General features: G+C 46.9%; 1 protein-coding gene across 6 annotated transcripts in view; it reads left to right on the forward strand.

The window, feature by feature from the left end:
* The window catches only part of DOCK8 (dedicator of cytokinesis 8), a 230,314-nt gene that overhangs the window by 134,341 nt on the left and 74,986 nt on the right, over window positions 1–20,987 (forward strand). For 5 of the 6 annotated variants that reach the window (XR_007146129.1, XM_047829190.1, XM_047829194.1 and 2 more), the window contains 8 exons: window positions 5,629–5,746; window positions 7,156–7,226; window positions 9,216–9,354; window positions 9,986–10,087; window positions 12,058–12,153; window positions 13,071–13,305; window positions 17,095–17,259; window positions 19,163–19,332. Coding sequence is in view for 5 of the 6 variants with exons in the window: in XM_047829190.1 (XP_047685146.1) it covers window positions 5,629–5,746; window positions 7,156–7,226; window positions 9,216–9,354; window positions 9,986–10,087; window positions 12,058–12,153; window positions 13,071–13,305; window positions 17,095–17,259; window positions 19,163–19,332 (1,096 nt within the window). In the remaining variant the exon portion in view is untranslated. The remainder of the gene's footprint in view (window positions 1–5,628; window positions 5,747–7,155; window positions 7,227–9,215; window positions 9,355–9,985; window positions 10,088–12,057; window positions 12,154–13,070; window positions 13,306–17,094; window positions 17,260–19,162; window positions 19,333–20,987) is intronic. The other variant, XM_047829191.1, reaches the window with a different exon arrangement.

Consider the following 20,987-nt stretch of genomic DNA (forward strand, 5'->3'; position numbering starts at 1 on the left):
ACATTGCAAAGGGGCAAGATAGATAAAGGACTCGTCAGAGCCTAATAGTTGAGACAAAGGAAATAGCCTAAATGTTTATTTTTTTTTAATTTTTTTTCAACGTTTTTTATTTATTTTTGGGACAGAGAGAGACAGAGCATGAACGGGGGAGGGGCAGAGAGAGAGGGAGACACAGAATCGGAAACAGGCTCCAGGCTCCGAGCCATCAGCCCAGAGCCTGACGCGGGGCTTGAACTCACGGACCGCGAGATCGTGACCTGGCTGAAGTCGGACGCTTAACCGACTGCGCCACCCAGGCGCCCCCTAAATGTTTATTTTTGGAGACTGGTGCAAATTATGGCACATTCATAACATGAAAAATCATGTAGCCAACAAAGCCATGTGTATTGGGAAAATGGTCATAACTGAACATTCAGTGATACAAAAACAAAAAGCCTTGTCTATACAGTATGATAAAAATGTTGAACGTACAGAGGAAATAAAGGCAGGAGGAAATACGCTACTCTGAACAGCGATTTTCCTCAAGGCAGTGGGATATTGGGTAGTTGATATTTTATTCTCTATACTTTTCACTACTTTTCAACTCTCCAAGATTGAAAAAATGGATACATATTGTCATAACCATATAACTTTCATAATCGTGATTATGAAAGAGAGAGAGCTGGCGTGACAGAGGGAGTGGAGTGGGCCGACTCCAAAGGATGATAGGAAAGATCTCTTGGATGATGTGACATGTGAGCCGAAACCCAGGAGATGAGAAGGGACTGGTCATGTGGAGAACTGGAAGAAGCTCTTCTCGGCAAGCGGAAGAGCAGGTGCGAAAGCCCTGACGTAAGAATCAGTTTAGAATGTTCTAGGCCCTCGAGAAAAAGGCCAGTGTGGGAAAGTAATGAGCAGTGAGGTCAGAGAGATTGCCAAGGGCCGATCACCTAGGGATCATGATGCGAAGCTTGGGAAACCCTCGCAGGAGCCTGCCGTAATCTAGTTTACATTTGGAAAGGTCCTCCTGACCGATATACAGGGAGTAGAGGATAAGGGACAAGCGTAGACGCCAAGAGATGAATTGGAAGCATCACAGTGGTCCGGCCGAGACATGAGAGTGGTTTGCAGCGTAGAGTGTAGGTTGTGGCGTGTGTCAGACTTAGTAGCTGTGTGCAGGAAAGCCTCGTCATCGTCACAGCTGCCCTTAGTGCATTCTTACTCGTGAGTGCCCACCACAGCCCTGCGAGGGAGGTGTGATTATTAGCCTCCCTTTGGAAAGCCTCCATAACTTGCCCAAGGCCAGCTCTCTGGCTCCAGAGCCAATGCCGTTAACCACTCTTGAGGCTACCACTCAGGCAGCATTCGCTGTGCAGATGGAGCGGTGGTAGCAAAGGGGAGCAAGAGTGAGCAGAGGGGGGTCTGCACCCCTACCCATGTGCCCACACCCGACTTTGAACGGCATCGCATCCTCAGTATGACATCCGTGTCCATTCCTAACAGCCTCGCGGTTGGGCTCCCTCCGTTCGACAGGGCAAGGTTTAGGAGGTGCCACTGAGACAGGCACAGGCTATGTTCAGAACAGCACTGAACTTGATCTCGGATCTGGCTAACTCAGAGGGTGAACTGTTCCTCGACCGCCCCACCCAGGGCCTCTGTTTTCTCATGTTCAAAAGTTGGGGCTTGGACTGGGTGGCTCCCAGCTCTCACCCCCCAAATTCTACATCCATCCCTTCACTGTATCATAGCCTGACACCTGTGTTTCGGAGGAAGGCATCGACGCTTTCCTGGCTTTTGAAGCTTGTTGAATATTATGCCCGTTTGCTAAATTTAATCAATTTCCTTGTGATGACATTCTTGCCTTGCAATTATATTGTTTTTCACTTAAGTGTAGGAAGCGGTCACTGCAGTGAACCGTTTACAGCCACTTGTGATCCTGAGATCACAAGAGATCAACAAGAGGACAGGATGGCAGCTAGAAAGAGCTGGAAACAAAGGCCAGCAGACAGGGGGAAGTGTGTGCGCCAGCCGCTGCCATGCCAGGGCATCAGAAGTACAGTGCAAGACACAGAGTGCCCTAGAGAGGTCACGAGACACAGCAGTTCAGATCTGTCACCAGCACCGTGTCACCCCCGTTGTGCTTCCAGAAAATTGCCCAATACAGAGAGTCGAGGTTAGTAAAGTAAGACCTCCCTGACCTTTGCACTTGCCGAAGCAGAGAGCGCCTGTGTGTTCTTGATAGCTCCAAGTAGCATTTTCTTCCCTGAGCACCTGAGAGTTGTCCCTCATCACCTTGCAACCTCTTTGAGCAGAGAATCGTGATGCGTTTTTCCTCCCTCGATGTGGGATGCTCCTCTGTCCCCAGATAAGTTCATTTCAGTGTTTTCCCAGGTGATTTCTCAGAACATTACGCATGTGAAACATACCATGAAAGAACAGATCAATGAAATGAGTTCTGAGGTCAAAACATTGAGGGAGAGGAGCGGCCTCTTTTCCCCTGACAGCAAATTCATGGTGCACATTAACCTGTGTATCTTGGTCTCTCCCAGTCTTTCCCAGCAGCATCTGGTCACCCAGCTCCTCCACTTCCCCACATACTTGTTAACGTTTTGCAAAGCGCTAGGGTTCTGTGGAACAGGTGGGGCACTGCTGTGTTGTGTTCAGCCTTCAGCGACCAGCAGGCTAACGGAATTAACCTTGCTTGATAGCTGGTGTAAGACTGAAGGTTTTACGACACTCAGTGAAATAAAGCATCGTCGCTTTCAACAGTGATAAGTTGCGTGAAACATATGACGGAACAGAAATGTCAAACCCCGAAATTTCGTTACGAAAGCGAAGCTAGGTTGAGAATACGATTTTTTATAAAAGGCCCAGCTCTAGCCCCTGCATTCTCGTATTTTCTCAGCTCTGAGGGCTACCCCCATCACAAAACATTCAGAAAGCTTTTCACTTCCTCTTGCCCGACCAGACCAGGGATTCTGAGGATCACTGCGTCCATTCCTGATAGTTCAGGGGGCTCTCCCTGGAGCATTAACTTTGTCACATGGCTTGCTTTTTATTTACACGTCTGGTACCAAATCACTGAGGTGGGGCTGTCAGCCAGGTCCTTCTGGAGCGGGTTCATCCAGCCCATCCATTTGGTCTTGTCCAGGGCTGTGGCTATTAGTGTTGTCCCCCGCTGACAGTGTCGTAGCAAGGAAGAGCCATGGGGTAAATCTGGGCATTTATGCAGACGCTGGTCCAAAATGACCACTTTCACACACACGTGACTGCAGGATAAATCTGGTTATGACAATGAAGGGGTTATGGATGCAAGACGAGAGTCAATGCCAGCTTAGTCCTTCCCTTTTGATTTTCCAGTCCCTCACTACCGCAGACTTCATAAATTAAACAGATTTAAAATTTTCATCTTCTGCCTTGTACTTGAGTATTGACTTTTCCCTTTTCCAGTAGAGCATACTTTACATTTGAACCTGGACCCAGTGAACGGCATTGACTATATCTATTAAAGGTGGGAAATCTGGGGCACCTGGCTGGCTCAGTTGGTTGAGCATCTGACTTCAGCTCAGGTCATGATCTTGCGGCTCGTGGGTTCAAGCCCTGCGTCATGCTCTGTTTGGTCAGTGCAGAGCCCGCTTCGGATCATCTGTCCCTGTCTCTCACTGCCCCGCTCTGCTCATGTGTGCCCTTTCTTTCTCAAAATAAATAAATGAACATTAAAAAAAAAAGATGGGAAATCTTCTGGGTATAGTTGAACAGATCTTTGCCACACAAAATCACATGTGTAGATAAGTAGTTCTCAAATGGGGGTGATTTGGACCCCTCAGGTGAACATTTAACAATTTCCAGACACATTTTTGATTGTTGCAACTGAGTAGGGGGGAGATACTCCTAATATCTAATGGGTAGAAGCCAGGGATTGTGCTGAATGTCCTACATTGCACAGGACCATCCCACAACAAGAAGTTTTCAGTCCCAAATGTCAGTAACGGTGAGGTTAAGAAACCCTTATATCAATGAACAGGCAAATCTTTATAAAGTATTATAAGAACCTACTATTCACAAAGGAAAAATCTGGTCACCTGGTCCTCTTTCTCTTGGTCACTCTTCTCCTGTGTCTGGTTCACACAAAGGTAGTTTTGTCCTCTTGAAAGTCTTTGGGACAAGCATGTATCTGTCTGAGGAGACTGTGTTACCTAGGAGTTAGAACAGTGGACCAAGTGTGAGAAGGACAAGACGTTTGCCCAAAGAAGGTGACACTAATTGAATCAGCCCTGTGTACTGTTGACACTCATCTGTTAATAAGACCCAGAAAATGAGGCACACTTGTCACCGAGAGATGTCATGAATAACACAGGATGGAAAGACCATTCTGGTCATTTCTGTGGGAGTCTTGTCAGAGGGAATACAGCTTCGTTAAGAGCCCCGCTCTGGAGCCAGGCTCCCTGACTTCAGTTCCCGACTGAAATCTCCTACCTATATGATTTAGGGCAAGTGATTTAACACCTCTGTATCTCATCTTTTCCTTATTTATGACATGGGGATGATGCCATGACAATAGTACCTACTTAGAGGATAATTATGAGACTTGAACAGTTTAACAAACACCAAGTATTTGGAACACTGCTTGACTCAGGATAAGTGCTCTATAATCGTTAGTATCATTATTTCTTTGAGTCAAGGATATATGATTCTTCAAAAATATACACATTTGTTCCTTTATTCCACAAATATTTACATAGCACCTATATGTCCTAGGCAGTATTATATGCTGGAGGTTCATCAGTGGATAAAAACATCAGATAAAAATCTCTGCCTTCCCAGAGTTTACCTTTTAGTGGAATATACTAGTAATAATGCGAACAGAATGAAAAAAACATACAAAATGATAATTAGCCTAGTAGCTGTCGCATAGTTGTTTGATGGATGGATATATTTTTCATGTTGTTGTTGTGTGATTGTCATATAACTTGTGGGCTGGAGGTTTGAACAGTCATCTTAGGTAGGAAAAGAGGGGTGACCAGCTCTTGGTTTCAGTGAAGGTCATGATCTCACAGTTCGTGAGTTCAAACCCCGCGTCAGGCTCCACGCTGACAGTGCGGAGCCTGCTTGGAATTTCTCTCTCTCTCTTTTTCTCTGCCCCTCCCCTTCTCTAAATAAATAAATAAATAAACCTAAAAATATATATATATGAAAAGAAAGCTAAACATATCCAGAATTCAATGCCAAGAAAAAATTGAAACCACAGCATACAGATTAGAAAGGGAAAAAAAGGAAGAAAAAGGAAAGAAATGAGATGTGGTCATGAGTTTCGTTGAAGATGAGCTGAACCTTTTTTGCTTTCTTTGTATCAGACATACTCCCTCTAGGCAGATTTCCATACCCTCAGATGGTAGGACTTCCTGAGCTGCCGCAGACACATCTTTCCATGTAGCAAAGCAGAGAACAGTGCTGGTTATCATCGATGACTGCCGCTGAAGAGGAAGAATCAATAATAACCTCACTCCTCCCCAAATCATTCACTTCAGAAAGGAAGAGACTCCGTTCAGAATAATTACCTCATGAGCATAGGCTTTAGTATTCACTGAAGAACTTGGCAAAATCATGCTCATGACTTGATTCGCTGGTTCTTTACCTTTTCTTTTCCAGAAACCTTCTCTACGTCTACCCGCAGAGGCTGAACTTTGCTAATAAACTAGCATCTGCCCGGAACATTACAATAAAGATCCAGTTTATGTCTGGAGAGGATGCTAGCAATGCTATGCCGGTAAGAGGGACACGTATACGTGCCTCACCCCGGGGTGTGCTGACCTTCCCACCGACAACACCCAAAGCCCAGCAGCACACAGAGTCTGTCTCTTCAGGCCAACCAACACCTCTCAGCGTGCGCAAAGGCCTTTGTGGCTAGTCCGACACGGGTCCCAGTGTGCTGATGGGGAAACGGGGCCAGTCTAAATTGAAAGTCTCTTCCCTAATTTATTTCCTAGTGGTCTGTGAAATTTGGAAACACAGCTCGTTTGAGAGGACTGAAAAATACCACGAAATCTTTCCAAACCACCCCTGCTGGCATAAGAGTTGGAGAGACGGGCCCACTGCGTCAGCCATGTTTGCTCTATTTCCAGATGTGCATTGAGATACACTCTGCCTGAGCCCCAGACCACATCTGGAGATATATATTGCCTAGTCATGATAAACACACACCATCTCAACCCATTTCGGGAATGGAGCTTCATCTCGAAGCAAAATTTAAATCAAATAATAAATATATAATAACAGTGTTCTCTAGGGAACCCAAAAGGCCAGAATTTGTATTGTATTATTTCTACTATCTTCTAATAAGATGGGAAGTTAGCTGTTATTATTTAATGCAAGTCCCAGAATCCAGTTAATACACCTTTCTACTGAAGTAATTTTTTTCCAGTGCATCCATTCTAGAAGTATCTACTTTTTTTTTTTTTTAACCATCTTCCTTTTGGCTTACTCACCTACCCAAAGGTATCTTCTTGCAACAGTGGTGGGAAGGAAATGCTCAAGGAAATACTCAAGGAAATGCCCCTGGTTCTCTCTGCTCTGGCCCCTGGCAAGGCTCCCAGGGCAGCTGGGTACAGCTGCACAGAAATTTCTCATAGGGAACAAGTGGGGGCCAGGCCCAGCCTGTTCTCTACTCCCCAGGCCCCAGGACCTGTCATTTTTGCACCTAGTAAAAAGGGCTCTTGTTTTCTTTGCCCAAAGATGAGTCAAATCATGTGCCTTTAGGGCTGAGTCAGGCCAGAAGAGGTGTCTTTTTCTAAATAGCACGAACATGTGGACAGGCCAGTGAAGGCCCTGATCACCCAAGTGACCAGGCCCATGTCTCTGGAGGGAAAAGAGCCCGGGCCAGAGTTGCTGGGGCAGCACTCTGTGGCTCTGCCCTGGAGTACAGACATACAGGCAGTGAGGCGGAGTGGAGAAAGTGCTGGCCTTCCAGGCTCACAACCCTGTGGCCCTTGGTCACTAATATACCCTTTGTAACCAGTTTCCCATTGGTACGTGTGCAGTTGGATCAGTTGTAAACTCAGCACCCTTAATTTACAAAATGCAGCTCTGTGAGACCAGAGCATCCCCTGGGCCGATGACAGTTGATTTGATGAACCCAATTATCACCGCTCATTTGGTCTTTTCTGTATTGGCAAACAGATCATCTTTGGAAAATCTAATGGCCCGGAGTTTCTCCAGGAAGTTTACACAGCCGTTACATACCATAATAAGTAAGTACGTTTCAGAGTTGTAAACCTACGTCATGGTTGTCTCATTATCTCCTGGCTTTTCTGAACCCCTTAGATGATTCCTCCCAAAAGTTTTATAATTTGGGGGACTGAGGGACCAAGCAAATATATGTCAGTTCCATGATTCTGTGTCAGAGATGCACATTTTTTGCCATTACCTAAGACTGGGAGAAGAAAATATCTTTAAGAACTGAATGTTGTTTGGCCTTTTCTGGAGCCTTCTGTCCTAGTATGATAATGAGAAGTTTTATGGTGTTAAATAAAGAAATAAATTTCCTACCTTGCTCTGAGGTACTGCAGGGGGCCAGAAACAAAACCAGCTCTCCTTTCTCTGTCTACTTGTCTTCTAACTATCACTCCACACCTGCCCCATTGTCAACTTTAAGGAGATTTAAGTTGGCCAAGAGAAATGGAACACTCATTATTCTGTGGGTAAACTGAGTCACAGAATAACGCCTAAACCGTTATTCACAGTTCACAGGAAGAGGAGATGAATAGTCCACCCTTACAGAGTCAGATGGACTTGGGTTTGATCCTGGCTCGATAACCTTGGCCCATTTAAGCATTTCTCTGAACGCACTTTCCTGGGTTGGGCTGACAATGAACTGAATAATATACATGAAGCCCTTAGTAAAGTATCTGGGACTTTGTAATTCACTAAAATCAGGTTCCTTTTCCTTCCTAACATCATTCATGTGCTAATCCAAATTCCTTTGATGAGTGCCAGCCACATGCCAGTCCCTGTTCTTGGGGTGGAGATAGAAAAGGAGGTCACAGCAAAACTCTGAGCCTTATCCCGTTTTCAGATGAAGTTGAACTTTTCCGCTGTGTGTGCAGAGATCTTTCCCCCCTGACCCCGACAAAACCTTTAGTTTGTGAGGGTGTTAGGTAGGCAAAGTATATCCGGGGGCATAAGGTTGGTCCAAGGATCTCCAGCTTGGGAGCAGAATGAGGTAGAGTAAAAAGGAAAACACTGTAATTTGGCTATTGTTGAAAGTGCTGCTGTAAACATTGGGGTCCATGTGCCCCTATGCATCAGCACTCCTGTATCCTTTGGATAAGTTCCTAGGAGGGCTATTGCTGGGACGTAGGGTAGTTCATTTTTAATTGAGAACTACCCTAACTGTCCATCAACTGACGAGTGGATAAAGATGTAGTTTATATATACAATGGAATACTACTTGGCAGTGAGAAAGAATGAAATCCTGCCATTTGCAGCAACATGCATGGAACTGGAGGGTACTATGCTGAGTGAGATAAGGCAGTCAGAGAAAAACAGATCTCGTATGTAGAACCTTCACTCATATGTAGAACTTGAAAAACTTAACAGAAGACCATGGGAGAAGGGAAGGGGAAAAATAGTTTCAAACGGAGAGGGAGGGAGGCAAACCATAAGAGACTCTTGAATACAGAGAACAAACTGAGGTTTTGGGCCGGGGGGTGGAGGAGAGGGGAGAGTTGGTGATGGGCACTGAGGAGGGCACTTGTTAGGATGAGCACAGGGTGTTGTATGTAAATGATGAATCACAGGAATCTACCCCCAAAACCAAGAGCACACCCTCTGTGCTGTATGTTAGCTAACTTGACAATAAATTACATTTAAAAAAATAAAAGGCCACACACCAAGCAGGCAAATTCTGAGGAGCAAAAGGACTGTGGCCTTAGAATTTATAGTCAGAGAAGTCATCATTCTTGCTAAAAGTTGTTTGTGTGTAGGGGCGCCTGGGTGGCGCAGTCAGTTGAGCGTCCAACTTCAGCCAGGTCACGATCTCGCGGTCCGTGAGTTCGAGCCCCGCGTCAGGCTCTGGGCTGATGGCTCAGAGCCTGGAGCCTGCTTCCGATTCTGTGTCTCCCTCTCTCTCTGCCCCTCCCCCGTTCATGCTCTGTCTCTCTCTGTCCCAAAAATAAATAAACGTTGAAAAAAAAATTAAAAAAAAAAAGTTGTTTGTGTGTAATGTGCTTTTGAAACAGGTCTCCTGACTTCTATGAAGAAGTGAAAATTAAGCTTCCTGCTAAGCTCACAGTACATCACCACCTCCTGTTCACCTTCTATCATATCAGCTGTCAGCAGAAGCAAGGAGCCTCCGTGGAAAGTCTTCTGGGATATTCGGTGAGTCGTTTTCAACTTGCTGATTCACCCTGCGGTCGAGGGACTCAAGGTCCCTGCAGAGATCAACAACTAAATTCTACTCACTTGCTTTTTTTCCTGCCAGAAGTAGCAAAATACGCCAAGCCAGATGATAGCAAAAAGCAAACATGACTTGATGTAGCAGATGACATATTTCTGGAAGGGAAAGCTAGGGGATGCTAGATTCTGGAAGAACGCTCACTTAGAAAAAAGCATGGCACTGTCCATTATTTCCAGATTTAACATATATGCTCCACATATAAAACTAGCTCTTTTTTCCCCAAGGGGAAGAAAGTTGTTTCTTTAAAAAAATATATGTATGTATATATAAAAGGTAAGATAAACACTGATCTTGTTCAGACACTCACAAACACTGGCTATAAAGAAAAATGCTACTCCTTTGGCTCCGAAAGCAGTAAATCATGGATATTACTATCTTCAGAGCTCCCGGGGAATTTAAAATGCAAAGAACTTGACTGAAATTACTGCCGCAAAGAGGCCTGGTCAATATCTAATCATCATTTAGTTGCATTTGATTATTGTGAGCTAGATAAATTGCCAGAATTATGTGCTGTAATAAATACCACTTTATTCTTTACATCATCTGTTTCAGTGGCTGCCAATTCTCTTAAATGAACGCCTTCAAACGGGATCCTACTGTCTCCCAGTTGCCTTGGAAAAGCTGCCCCCCAACTATTCCATGCATTCTGCAGAGGTAACCGCCAAGTTAGCCAGGAGCCCTTTCCTGGCTGGCCATGGTCTTGGACCACCTGCCCAGATGCACTTCTCATTCCCTTAGATGTGACTGAGGATGCTCAGCATGTTTTGGAGGACGGCCGTCTCTCAGCGTGTTACATGTTCTGAGAGCACGTTGCTCTGATAGGATGGGAGCAAATGTGGACGTGGAACCCCCTTCACTGAGGCATCCCCAGTTCTGAATGTTTGGCAAATGCACCTTGCACCCAAGGAAGCACCGCCTTGCATTCTCCACGACAAAGGGACTCACAGAATAATGTATTGTAAAGCACAAGGCAGATAGAGCTCTTCTGCGACAACAGCTGCTCTCAGCACAGATCCTTTTAGCAGGTTCCCACACTAACTGTCGCCGGGTTCTCCTCCTCTGGGTCCCTTGTCACTGTCTGCAGTTGGATACCTTTATTGCTCCCGAGATGCCAATGTCGGTAGTCTTTGCTTCCTCCTGTTTCCTGTGCCACCTCTTGTGCATGCACAGTGCTGCAGTCCACTCTTTTAAGGGAGCCTGGTGGCCTCTCCGTGGTCACCACAGAGGCACTGGCCCTGCACCAGCTCTCGTGCTCCTCGTCTGCCTGGCGCAGGTTTGCATCAGTCAGTATTACTTTGAAGCAAATCCCAGACGTTATATCATTTCATTTATAAATATTTTACAATTATCTTAAAAGATAAGGGCTCTTGTGGCGCCTGGGTGGCTCAGGCAGTGAAGCATCCGACTTCAGCTCAGGTCATGATCTCGCGGTTCTGGAGTTCGAGCCCCACGTCGGGCTCTGTGCCGACAGCTCAGAGCCTGGAGCCTCACTTAGGATTCCGTGTCTCCCTGTCTCTCTGTCCCTGCCCCCTGCTCACACTCTGTCCCTCTCTGTCTGTATCTCAGAAATGAATAAGCATTAAAAAAAAGAAAAGTTTCCAACACTGGGCGGAACAGAACTTGTCTGTGGGCTGGATCCAGCTTTGAGCCCCCATTTGTGAGTCTGTCTGAGGACTTCCAAGGGTCCGTACCCCATGCACACATCCCCCCCTTGTAGATACAGCAAGCCTCCTTCCGTTAGAAGGCGGGAGATGCCCACACTCACGTGGCTGGGCCAGGCTGGGCGGTGCTCACTCAACGCTGTGTGGTGGTGTCTCTAGAGGATGACAATTCTGGTGGGAATTTAAGGCAAGTCCCTAAGGACTGAACAACTGCTGATCTATAAATGGTATATAAAAGAGTCCTTTTGAGTAATTAAAGCGGGAGCCTACCAGGACTGCTATTTGGAAACACGGTGTTAAAAGGGAAAGGAACTGCGGGCACTTGAAAGCATTAAAATTTCATGTCTTGTAAGATATTCTACACTTGGTCTTGACATTCCTGACTAATGGGGAAATCGCTGCAGTATTACTCCCCGGAATCCAGGATTATCACTGCTGGATGGGAGTTTAAGACCCAGCACTCACTTCTTTTTTTTTTTTTTTTTTAACAATTTTTTGTAATGTTTATTTATTTTTGAGAGAGAGAAAGAGAGCCCAAGCGGGGGAGGAGCAGAGAGAGAGGGAGACACGGAATCCGAAGCAGGTTCCAGGCTCTGAGCCATCAGCACAGAGCCCGACGCGGGGCTGGAACTCACGAACCACGAGATCATGACCTGAGCCGAAGTCAGATGCTTAACTCACTGAGCCACTCAGGCGCCCCACATCACTCACTTCTGATCGCTCCTTTCAGCATAAGAAAATGGGAGTTTATTTGACTTGTCAAAGTAACAGTAACTAATTCTGTGAAGAACTGAACTCGAACTCAGGGCTCCTAACTCCTGGACCACTCAGATTAGGCTTCCAGGGGGGGTTATATTTGTAGAACCCTGACATTTACAGGGTCAAGTTGCTTCACTCGGCTTGTCGGTGATCAGAAAAGGGGACTGAATTGCTAATCTTTTTTTTTTTTTTTCTTTAACACAGAAAGTCCCTTTACAGAACCCTCCCATTAAGTGGGCTGAAGGACATAAGGGAGTATTTAATATTGAAGTGCAAGCTGTTTCTTCGGTTCACACCCAGGTAAGGAACCTCAAGGTCCACTTCAGATCAGAGCCAGAAGGAAGCTGGGGGTACAGCAGAGAAACCTGTAAGGACAGGGTCCAGTAAAACATCAGTGACCGTCTTTGTGCATGGGTAGAACAAAGAACAGTGGTTCTCTGTGGAGACTTCCAGGCCTGTTCAGGTTTTATTTGTGGTTTAAATGAGGAAGACCTCATAAAAATGTGGAGCCCCTAGATGAAGGAACCCAGGACCTGCCCTGCTGCCTGCTGGCTGAGACGTTGTGCGAGGGGGTCCCATTTGCAACGTTTTCTTCTGCTGTCTCATCTCCCTCTGTCATCCTGCCATCTCTCCAGCTTTCCCCCATGCCAGTTCGACACGCCCTCCTTTTCTGGCCCCTGCCTGCACTTTACGTGTGCTCAGACCCCCTGTTTGGCAACGTGTCTAACCTGGTGTCCTTGCCTCTGCTTACAAACCATGCCAGAGTCCAAAGCATGTTTTCTTCAGTTAATAGTTATCAGGAGATTGTTTTGGGGCGCCTGGGTGGCTCAGCCGGTTGAGCATCCGACTTCGGCTGCTCGCGAGTTCGAGCCCCGAGTTGGGCTCTGTGCTGACAGCTCAGAGCCTGGAGCCTGCTCTGGATTCTGTGTCTCCCTCTCTCTGACCCTCCCCTGCTCATGCTTCCTCTCTCTCTCTCTCTCTCTTTCTCTCTTTCTCTCAAATATAAGATAAAACATAAAAAAAAAAAATTTAAAGAAGCGATTGTTTTGTTCACACCATGGCACAGAGGAGTTCATACCCTCAGTGTGAAACAGCCTTGTCTTAGAACTCCTGGTCTGGAACGCGGGATGAGAGGCTTGGAGCTGTGTGTGTCTGTGCACCCCCTGGTGAGCACGGAGGGGTGAGCCCCGTGCAACGTGTGCCGTCTGCCCCCCTAGGACAACCACCTGGAGAGGTTCTTCACCCTCTGCCACTCCCTGGAGAGTCAGGTGACCTTCCCCATCCGCGTGCTGGACCAGAAGATCAGCGAGACGTCGCTGGAGCACGAGCTGAAGCTCAGCCTCATCTGCCTGAACTCCTCCCGCTTGGAGCCGCTGGTGCTGTTCCTGCACCTGGTGCTGGACAAGCTCTTCCAGCTCTCCGTGCAGCCCATGGTCATCGCCGGCCAGACAGGTGGGAGGCCTGCGGGGCCAGGGGAGGGGGGCGGCGCCTTGTTGTGGGAACCGAGACTTCCCGGAAATCCTGAGAACAGGGGCGGTGCTATCTTCCTTTCCATTGATGACGTGAGTCCAGGGAAGCCAAGTCCACTGATTTTTTTTTTTTGAGACTTCCTGGATGTTAAAAAAAAAAAATGCACATTAATGTAGGATGCTTAAAATTTCAGCTTTTAACGACGTATGTACTGAATGATCAGAGGCAATCTTTCAAGTTCCATTTCTTGTAATTGATGGATTTATTTTACTTCTGAGATATTTGTTTTCTTGACCAACAAAGAAATAGCATTTCAAGAAGTCAGACAGTTCCTATTAAATGGGAGGAAAGGAGGGGCGCCTGGGTGGCGCAGTCGGTTAAGCGTCCGACTTCAGCCAGGTCACGATCTCGCGGTCCGTGAGTTCGAGCCCCGCGTCGGGCTCTGGGCCGATGGCTCAGAGCCTGGAGCCTGTTTCTGATTCTGTGTGTCCCTCTCTCTCTACCCCTCCCCCGTTCATGCTCTGTCTCTCTCTGTCCCAAAAATAAATAAACGTTGAAAAAAAAATTTTTTTTTAAAAAAAAATGGGAGGAAAGGAACTCTCTAAATTGAAATTCAACATGATCGCTTTTTTGTGGAGATGTAATATGCATATCTTAAAATTCACTAAAACATACAATTCATTTTTTTTTTTTTAACATTTATTTATTTTTGAGACAGAAAGAGACAGAGCCTGAACGGGGGAGGGTCAGAGAGAGGGAGACACAGAATCTGAAACAGGCTCCAGGCTCTGAGCTGTCAGCACAGAGCCCGACACGGGGCTCGAACTCACAGACCCCGAGATCATGACCTGAGGTGAAGTCGGCCACTTAACCGACTGAGCCACCCAGGTGCCCCTCATTTGTTTTTTTTTTTAAGTTTATGTATTTATTTAGAAAAATAGAGTGGGAGAAAGAGAGAGAGCTTGCAGGGGTGGGGCAAAGAGAGAGAATCCCAAGCAGCCTCCGCACTGTCAGCAAAGAGCCCGTCACGGGGCTCCAACTCACGCACCGTGAGATCATGACCTGAGCTGAAATCACTAGTCAGACGTTCAACTGACTGAGCCACCTAGGAGCCCCACAATTCTCTGATTTTTAGCACATTCACATAGTTGCTCAACTGTCACTGGTATCTAATTCCAGAACATTTTCATCAGCCCTAAATTTAGGAAGCCCCTACCCATCCATAGCCACTCCCCATTCACCCTTCCCCTCAGTCCCCAGCAACCACTCAGTGGTTTTTCTGTCTTATAGTATATTTTAAATGCTTACTTTGAACACGTTGGCACTAAGTACGATGTGTAAGACTTCCTCTGGGACAATGTCAGGTATGACCTGGGTCCGGCGGTTCCCCCGACTCCTGCAGGAGACCAGCAGCTGTGAGGCACCTTTGTTCAGGCTGTTTTCAGCTGGACTAATGTGGTCTTGTGCCCTCCAGTCCAGCGGATGTCTTTTGGGTCCCACCCATGCTCCAGTCCTCTGCTAGGTGTTGTAGGCTTTGCAGGAACAGTCAAGAGCGTATGGGACTTACAACGTGGCAAAGAGCAGCAGGACCGACAGAAGTCCTCATAGGGACACATACGCTAAATACCGGAGCAGGGGTGGTGAAAACATCCATCTGGGAGGATGAAGGCGTGTCCCGGGAAGAAGACGGTATTTGAGATGGCTTTGAAGGAGGGGCGGAGGGGAAAAGGCCAAAATGTGCAAGCAAGATGCGCAAGACAAAGGCGGAAAACCGAATGTCTGGTTTAGAAAAAAAGAGGTTCAGAAAACAGTATCGGAAGACCCTTTCCTGGGAGTGTCAGAAGAGAAGTAAGTAACACAGTTGGGCCGTGGCACATGAGTGAGCTGGCGGGGAGGGGCCTTGAACTCATAGTCTAGAACATGCCAGGTAGCCTGCAGAGCCGGGAAGAATCCCTCGGGTGCATCGTGTCCTGGGATGCTTCTTTCGAGCATCCACAGGTTAGACATCCTTGTCACAGGCAGGCCAGCGTGTCGTCCGTGGAGCTGTTGCCTCTCCGGATAGATTCCTGCAAACTGGCAAGCTCACCCCCCTCCCAGATTTCTTCCCATGCCCCCACATATCTGCACCCTGCTTTGTCTGTTCCACCTAGTGTTTTTAAGTTTATTTTTATTTATTTTGAGAGAGGGAGGGGCAGAAAGAGGGGAACAGAATCCTAAGCAGGCTCCACGCCATCAGCACAGTGCCTCATGCGGGGCTGGAACTCACAAACGTGAGATGATGAGTTGAGCCGAAATCAAGAGTCAGACACTTAACCGACAAGAGCCACCCAGGTTCCCCGTATGTTCCAGCTATTTAACATAGACTTGTTCACTAGACAGAGTGTTCATTCACCTGTTTTGAGCTTTGTAGCAAGTTGCTGCCTGTCCTGGGGGACCAAATAGTTGGAGGCACTTAAGGTACAGCCTTTATTCAGAACCCATCTGTCAGGCACTATGGAAGGCACGGTGGGGAGACAAGAAAGGAGGAGAAATGCACTTCACCCCGGTGAATGCCCGGAGGCTGGATGCCTCCTCAGAGAGACAGAGTTCCCCCAGGAACGGCCAAAGAACTTTATGTGTCAGTGTCACTGAAACCCTGTACTGGGTGGTGTCAGAGCCTTCCTGGAGGAGGGGGGATTGTGCCCATCATTGAAGGGCTGCTGGGATTTTGCCGGTGGGAGCAGATTGCACTTTCCAGGTGAGGACAACAGCATGAGAAAAATGGCAGAGCTAAGACAGAGCAGACACACGGTGGGGATTGAACAGCTACCTCATTTTAAAGGGAGTTGAATTTGAGCAGAAAAGGTACAAGACTGGATACGTAGGGTGGGGCCAAACCGTGGAGGGCTTGGGGCTCCTGAACAAGAGTGTACACAGTCATCAATCATTTGGGCGGGTCCACTACGGAGGACAGCACAACACATCTCCCTTTTTATTTTTATTTAAAAAAAAATTTTTTTTAACGTTTATTTATTTTTGAGACAGAGAGAGAGAGAGAGCATGAACAGGGGAAGGTCAGAGAAAGAGGGAGACACAGAATCTGAAATAGGCTCCAAGCTCTGAGCTGTCAGCACAGAGCCCGACGCGGGGCTCGAACCCACGGGCCGCGAGATCCTGACCTGAGCCGAAGTCGGACGCTTAACCGACTGAGCCACCCAGGCGCCCCACATCTCCCTTTTTAGTTTAATCTGTGGCCCCAAGAATCTGCGTGCTGCAACAGCACATCTCAGACCCGAGCGCACCTGAGAATCACCTGGGCATCTTGTTAAATGCGGATTCTGACTCCAGAGGTCCAGGGCGGGGCCCGAGAGTCTGCATGTCTAACTGGCTCCCGGGTGATAGTGCTCATGTCAGTGCAGGTCCCGCTGAGTAACACCAGGTCACAGCACGGTTGAGAGGGGGAAGGGGGTCTAGACGGTCTCAAGTCTTTGTTGCGAAGAGCCACAGTAGACCCCGTCTCAAGTCCTGGCCACAGGGGGAGATGGAGAAGGAAATGTGCAAGTCGTTCCCAGTAAGCAGAGCCGGGGCGGAGGGTGGCCCTAAAACCGCTCACTCTGCCCTGGCCCGCATGGTGACCTGCCTGGTTCGGCTGGTCGGCAGCGAGGACTCCTTGGCACAGCCCCGGAGAACATTCTACCTCTGATCCATTGAGGACCCAGCCCTAGAGAACATTCCACCTGGATTCATTAACGACTGATGATGAGGCCACCCGTTTTTCTCTCGGTTCCTCAGCCAACTTCTCCCAGTTTGCCTTTGAGTCCGTCGTGGCCATCGCCAACAGTCTGCACAACAGCAAGGACCTGGCCAAGGACCAGCACGGGAGGAACTGCTTGCTGGCCTCGTACGTGCACTACGTCTTCCGCCTGCCGGAGCCGCCCAGGGACTCGCCCAAGTCAGGTAGCGTCGCCCCCGGTGTGGGCATCTGGTGGGCAGGCCCCCCCCTCCACACCCCCCCACCCCACTGCCACGTAATTAAAAATATAAGAAAATGCCCAACATCACCTCTTCCACGGAAACTTTTTTCCCAGGTAAAACCCATTTTGTTCATTTGTCACTTATTTTTGTATCAGTGATACAAAACAGAACGTGAGTGCTGAATTGAGAAGTTTATTTCTAGAGCTTTCCCTCTTGCTTCCTTCCTGCCTCGCTCCCTCTTTGTATACCGTAGGCACTTCTTTTTTTCCGCTGGTGGGATGACTCTCACTGGTCTTTACCCAGTGGGTGATTTCTGATGCGGGCGAGGATCTTTTCTTTTCTTTTTTTTTTTTTTTTTTTTTTTTTTTTTTTTTTTTTTTTAATTTTTTTTTTCAACATTTATTTATTTTTGGGACAGAGAGAGACAGAGCATGAACGGGGGAGGGGCAGAGAGAGAGGGAGACACAGAATCGGAAACAGGCTCCAGGCTCTGAGCCATCAGCCCAGAGCCTGACGCGGGGCTCAAACTCACGGAGCGCGAGATCGTGACCCGGCTGAAGTCGGAGGCTTAACCGACTGCGCCACCCAGGCGCCCCGGATCTTTTCTTTTCAAAGATGGCTCAATGACAACAGGAATGTAGGACGCTAGGATGATAATGACCAGGGACACAACACATATCTGACTGTTGTGGTGAGCACTGCTTCCTAAACGTCTCATTATGAAGAGAAGAAATCCCTGTCCTCATTTCCCCCAAACTAAACTTTTGAAATAACAACGGTGCCTTTCTCCAGTCTTCCCAATTAGTTACAGAGGTAAGAATCGCCCTGTGCTTCTAGTCAGCAGGATATGAAAAGTAGCATTACCAAGTTTACAAACCTCCAGGTCCTACCTCGCAAAGAAACTTGCCGTTTTTATTAGTCCACGCAGCCTCATTGCAAGTAAACCTGTAATCTCGACTGAGGTTTTTTGTGTAAGTTTTTTTTTTTTAATGTTTATTTATTTATTATTATTTTTTTTAATTTTTTTTTTTCAACGTTTATTTATTTTTGGGACAGAGAGAGACAGAGCATGAACGGGGGAGGGGCAGAGAGAGAGGGACACACAGAATCGGAAACAGGCTCCAGGCTCTGAGCCATCAGCCCAGAGCCTGACGCAGGGCTCGAACTCCCGGACCGCGAGATCGTGACCTGGCTGATGTCGGACGCCTAACCGACTGCGCCACCCAGGCGCCCAATGTTTATTTATTTTTGAGAAAGAGAGAGAGAGAGTGAGCAGGGTAGGCGCAGAGAGAGAGAGGGAGACAGAATCCGAAGCAGGTTCTGAGCTGACAGCAGAGATTCCGATGCGGGGCTTGAACTCGCAAACCATGAGATCTTGACCTACACCGAAGTCGGACGCTTAACTCCCTGAGCCACCCAGGTGCCCCTCGATTGAGTTTTTACAGAACTGGTAATATCTCATAGACTCACATAATCACTTTTGAAGACGTACACATCACGGTGAAAACTGATATGAGGCTCAGAGGATTCCTTGGATTCTCAGATCTCAGAACACCTCGCGGGACTTTTAAAGCTGTCTTAATGTAAATATTAATAAGTTTAGAAGTCCACATTTCTAGCTTGTCTAGAACCATCAGAAGCTCCAGTAGCCCTGGGGTTGGCTCAGTAGCCGCCTCTGCCTTTGGATGAGGTGTGTGTTCCCAGCTCCCTGCTGCCTCCCACCTTATCAACTGCCCCTTGGACATCCCCCAGCATTTGATATAAGACCCTAATTCCAAGATCTAATCAGGTGGGTTTTAGTTCCACTCCCTCCGTTCCCCTTTCAAGCACAGTAAGTGACTCTGATCCCCTTTCTGTTGACATGTCGGTACCTGGCGGGGTGCAGGCGCCCCCGCTGGCCTCCCTGACCCTCGCTACCACACCTTTGGACGCACGTCCGCTGCCGCCGTGAGTTCAAAGCTGCTGCAGGCGCGGGTGATGAGCAGTAGTAATCCAGACCTCGCGGGGCCACACTGTGCAGCAGACGAGGAGGTAAAGAACATCATGTCGTCAAAGGTAGGGAAGGTGTCAAACCCTGAAAGGTGACGCGAGCTCTTTTCATTTTTCACCGAAACTTGGCAAAACGGCACGAAATCGACCGGGACCGTTGCCCCTGCTCTGCTGGCCCGATGCTCTCAGGGCTTCGGCTTTGGAAGTGATCGAGACCATTCTGCCAACGGGCAGAGGCAAGCCTGGCATTTGAAGATCTGCTCAGTTAGTTGCCCCTGGTGGGAAATCTTTAGGGGATAGCTGATTGAGGCGCATGGGGTCCATGGATTCTGTTTGCAAAGAAGCAAATGGAACTTTGATTGTTTTTCAGATGACTAGAATGGTGTTGTTGCCATTGTTGTTTTTAAATATTCATTCACATCCATAAGTTGATTTCCCCATATAATAGTTCCAAAGAGCGAAGCCAGGTTTTATAAACAAAAACCGAGATCCTGAGAGGGTTGATGACTTGGGCTATCCTGTTTTCCTACCATGAATTCTTTGCTTTTTCTTGGCACAATTTTTTATTTTGTAACACTCGAAAATTTATAGAATTGTTGTGAATATAGTACAGAAAGTTTTTGTATACTCCTTACCTAGTCTCTCTTTTATTAACATTTTACATTAGGATGGTACATTTGTCACAATTAACTAATGTTGATCCATTGTTATTATTATTATTAACTAAAGTTTCATATCTTATTCAGATTTCATCCGTTTTTCCCTAATGCCACTTTTCTGTTCCAGGATCCCATCTGGGATACCACAGTATATTTTGTAGTCCTGTCTCCTCAGTCACCTCTTGGCTGGGACAATTTTGTAGACTTCCCTTGGTTTTGATGACCTTGACAGTTTTGAGGAGTCCTGGTCAGATATTTTGTAGAATGTGTCTCATCTGAACATTTTTTTCAAAATTGTGATAGAATCATGAAATTCACACTCCTGAGTGTATAATTCAGTATTGTTGTTTGTTTTTCCATAAAGCTGCCATCTGAATTTTTTTCCCCAGTTATCTATGGATCTAGGGATAAGCTTTTAGAGTAATTTCATTTCCCCTGATTATGATAAATCAAACTCCTAGGTGTTGACATAATTTCTCTTACAAAATCCGCCCACTGGAGACAGTGTGTTGGGAGAAAAATGATTTGGAGACCAGAATTGGGTCTCGACTCTATCATCCCCCCAACTGAGGGGTCAGGGGCAAGTCTGATCCTGCCCTGGGCCTCCTTTTCCTCGTCTCTGTGGAGTTTCTGAACCATGGATGAATTTAAGAACCACCTAGAGATCCACTACCAAAGATTCTAACAATCTAGAGTGTGCATCATATGAAATTGTTTCTTTTCTACCTTTTTTGACTTCCAGAATCAACCCACGGCTTCTGAGAGCTGATGGGTCAAATTTCTGAAATGTTCTGAGCCAGATGTTAACCACAGACACTGTCAAAAATGAAATTATACAAACTAACAATTAAATAAGCTGTATTAACTAAAAAATAATCTAAATGTAATATGGTATCTTGGATTGCATGTTAAAACTGAAACTCTACGTTAGCGGAAAGACTGGTAAAATCTGAATCTGTGGTTTAGTTGCTAGTCATGAGCCCATGTTAATTTCTCAGTTTTGACAAAGGTATCATAGTTATGTAAGATACTAACATCGAGAGGAACTGGGCAAAGAAGGGT

This window comes from Prionailurus viverrinus, chromosome D4, assembly GCF_022837055.1.
Source record: "Prionailurus viverrinus isolate Anna chromosome D4, UM_Priviv_1.0, whole genome shotgun sequence".
Taxonomy (NCBI): domain Eukaryota; kingdom Metazoa; phylum Chordata; class Mammalia; order Carnivora; family Felidae; genus Prionailurus; species Prionailurus viverrinus.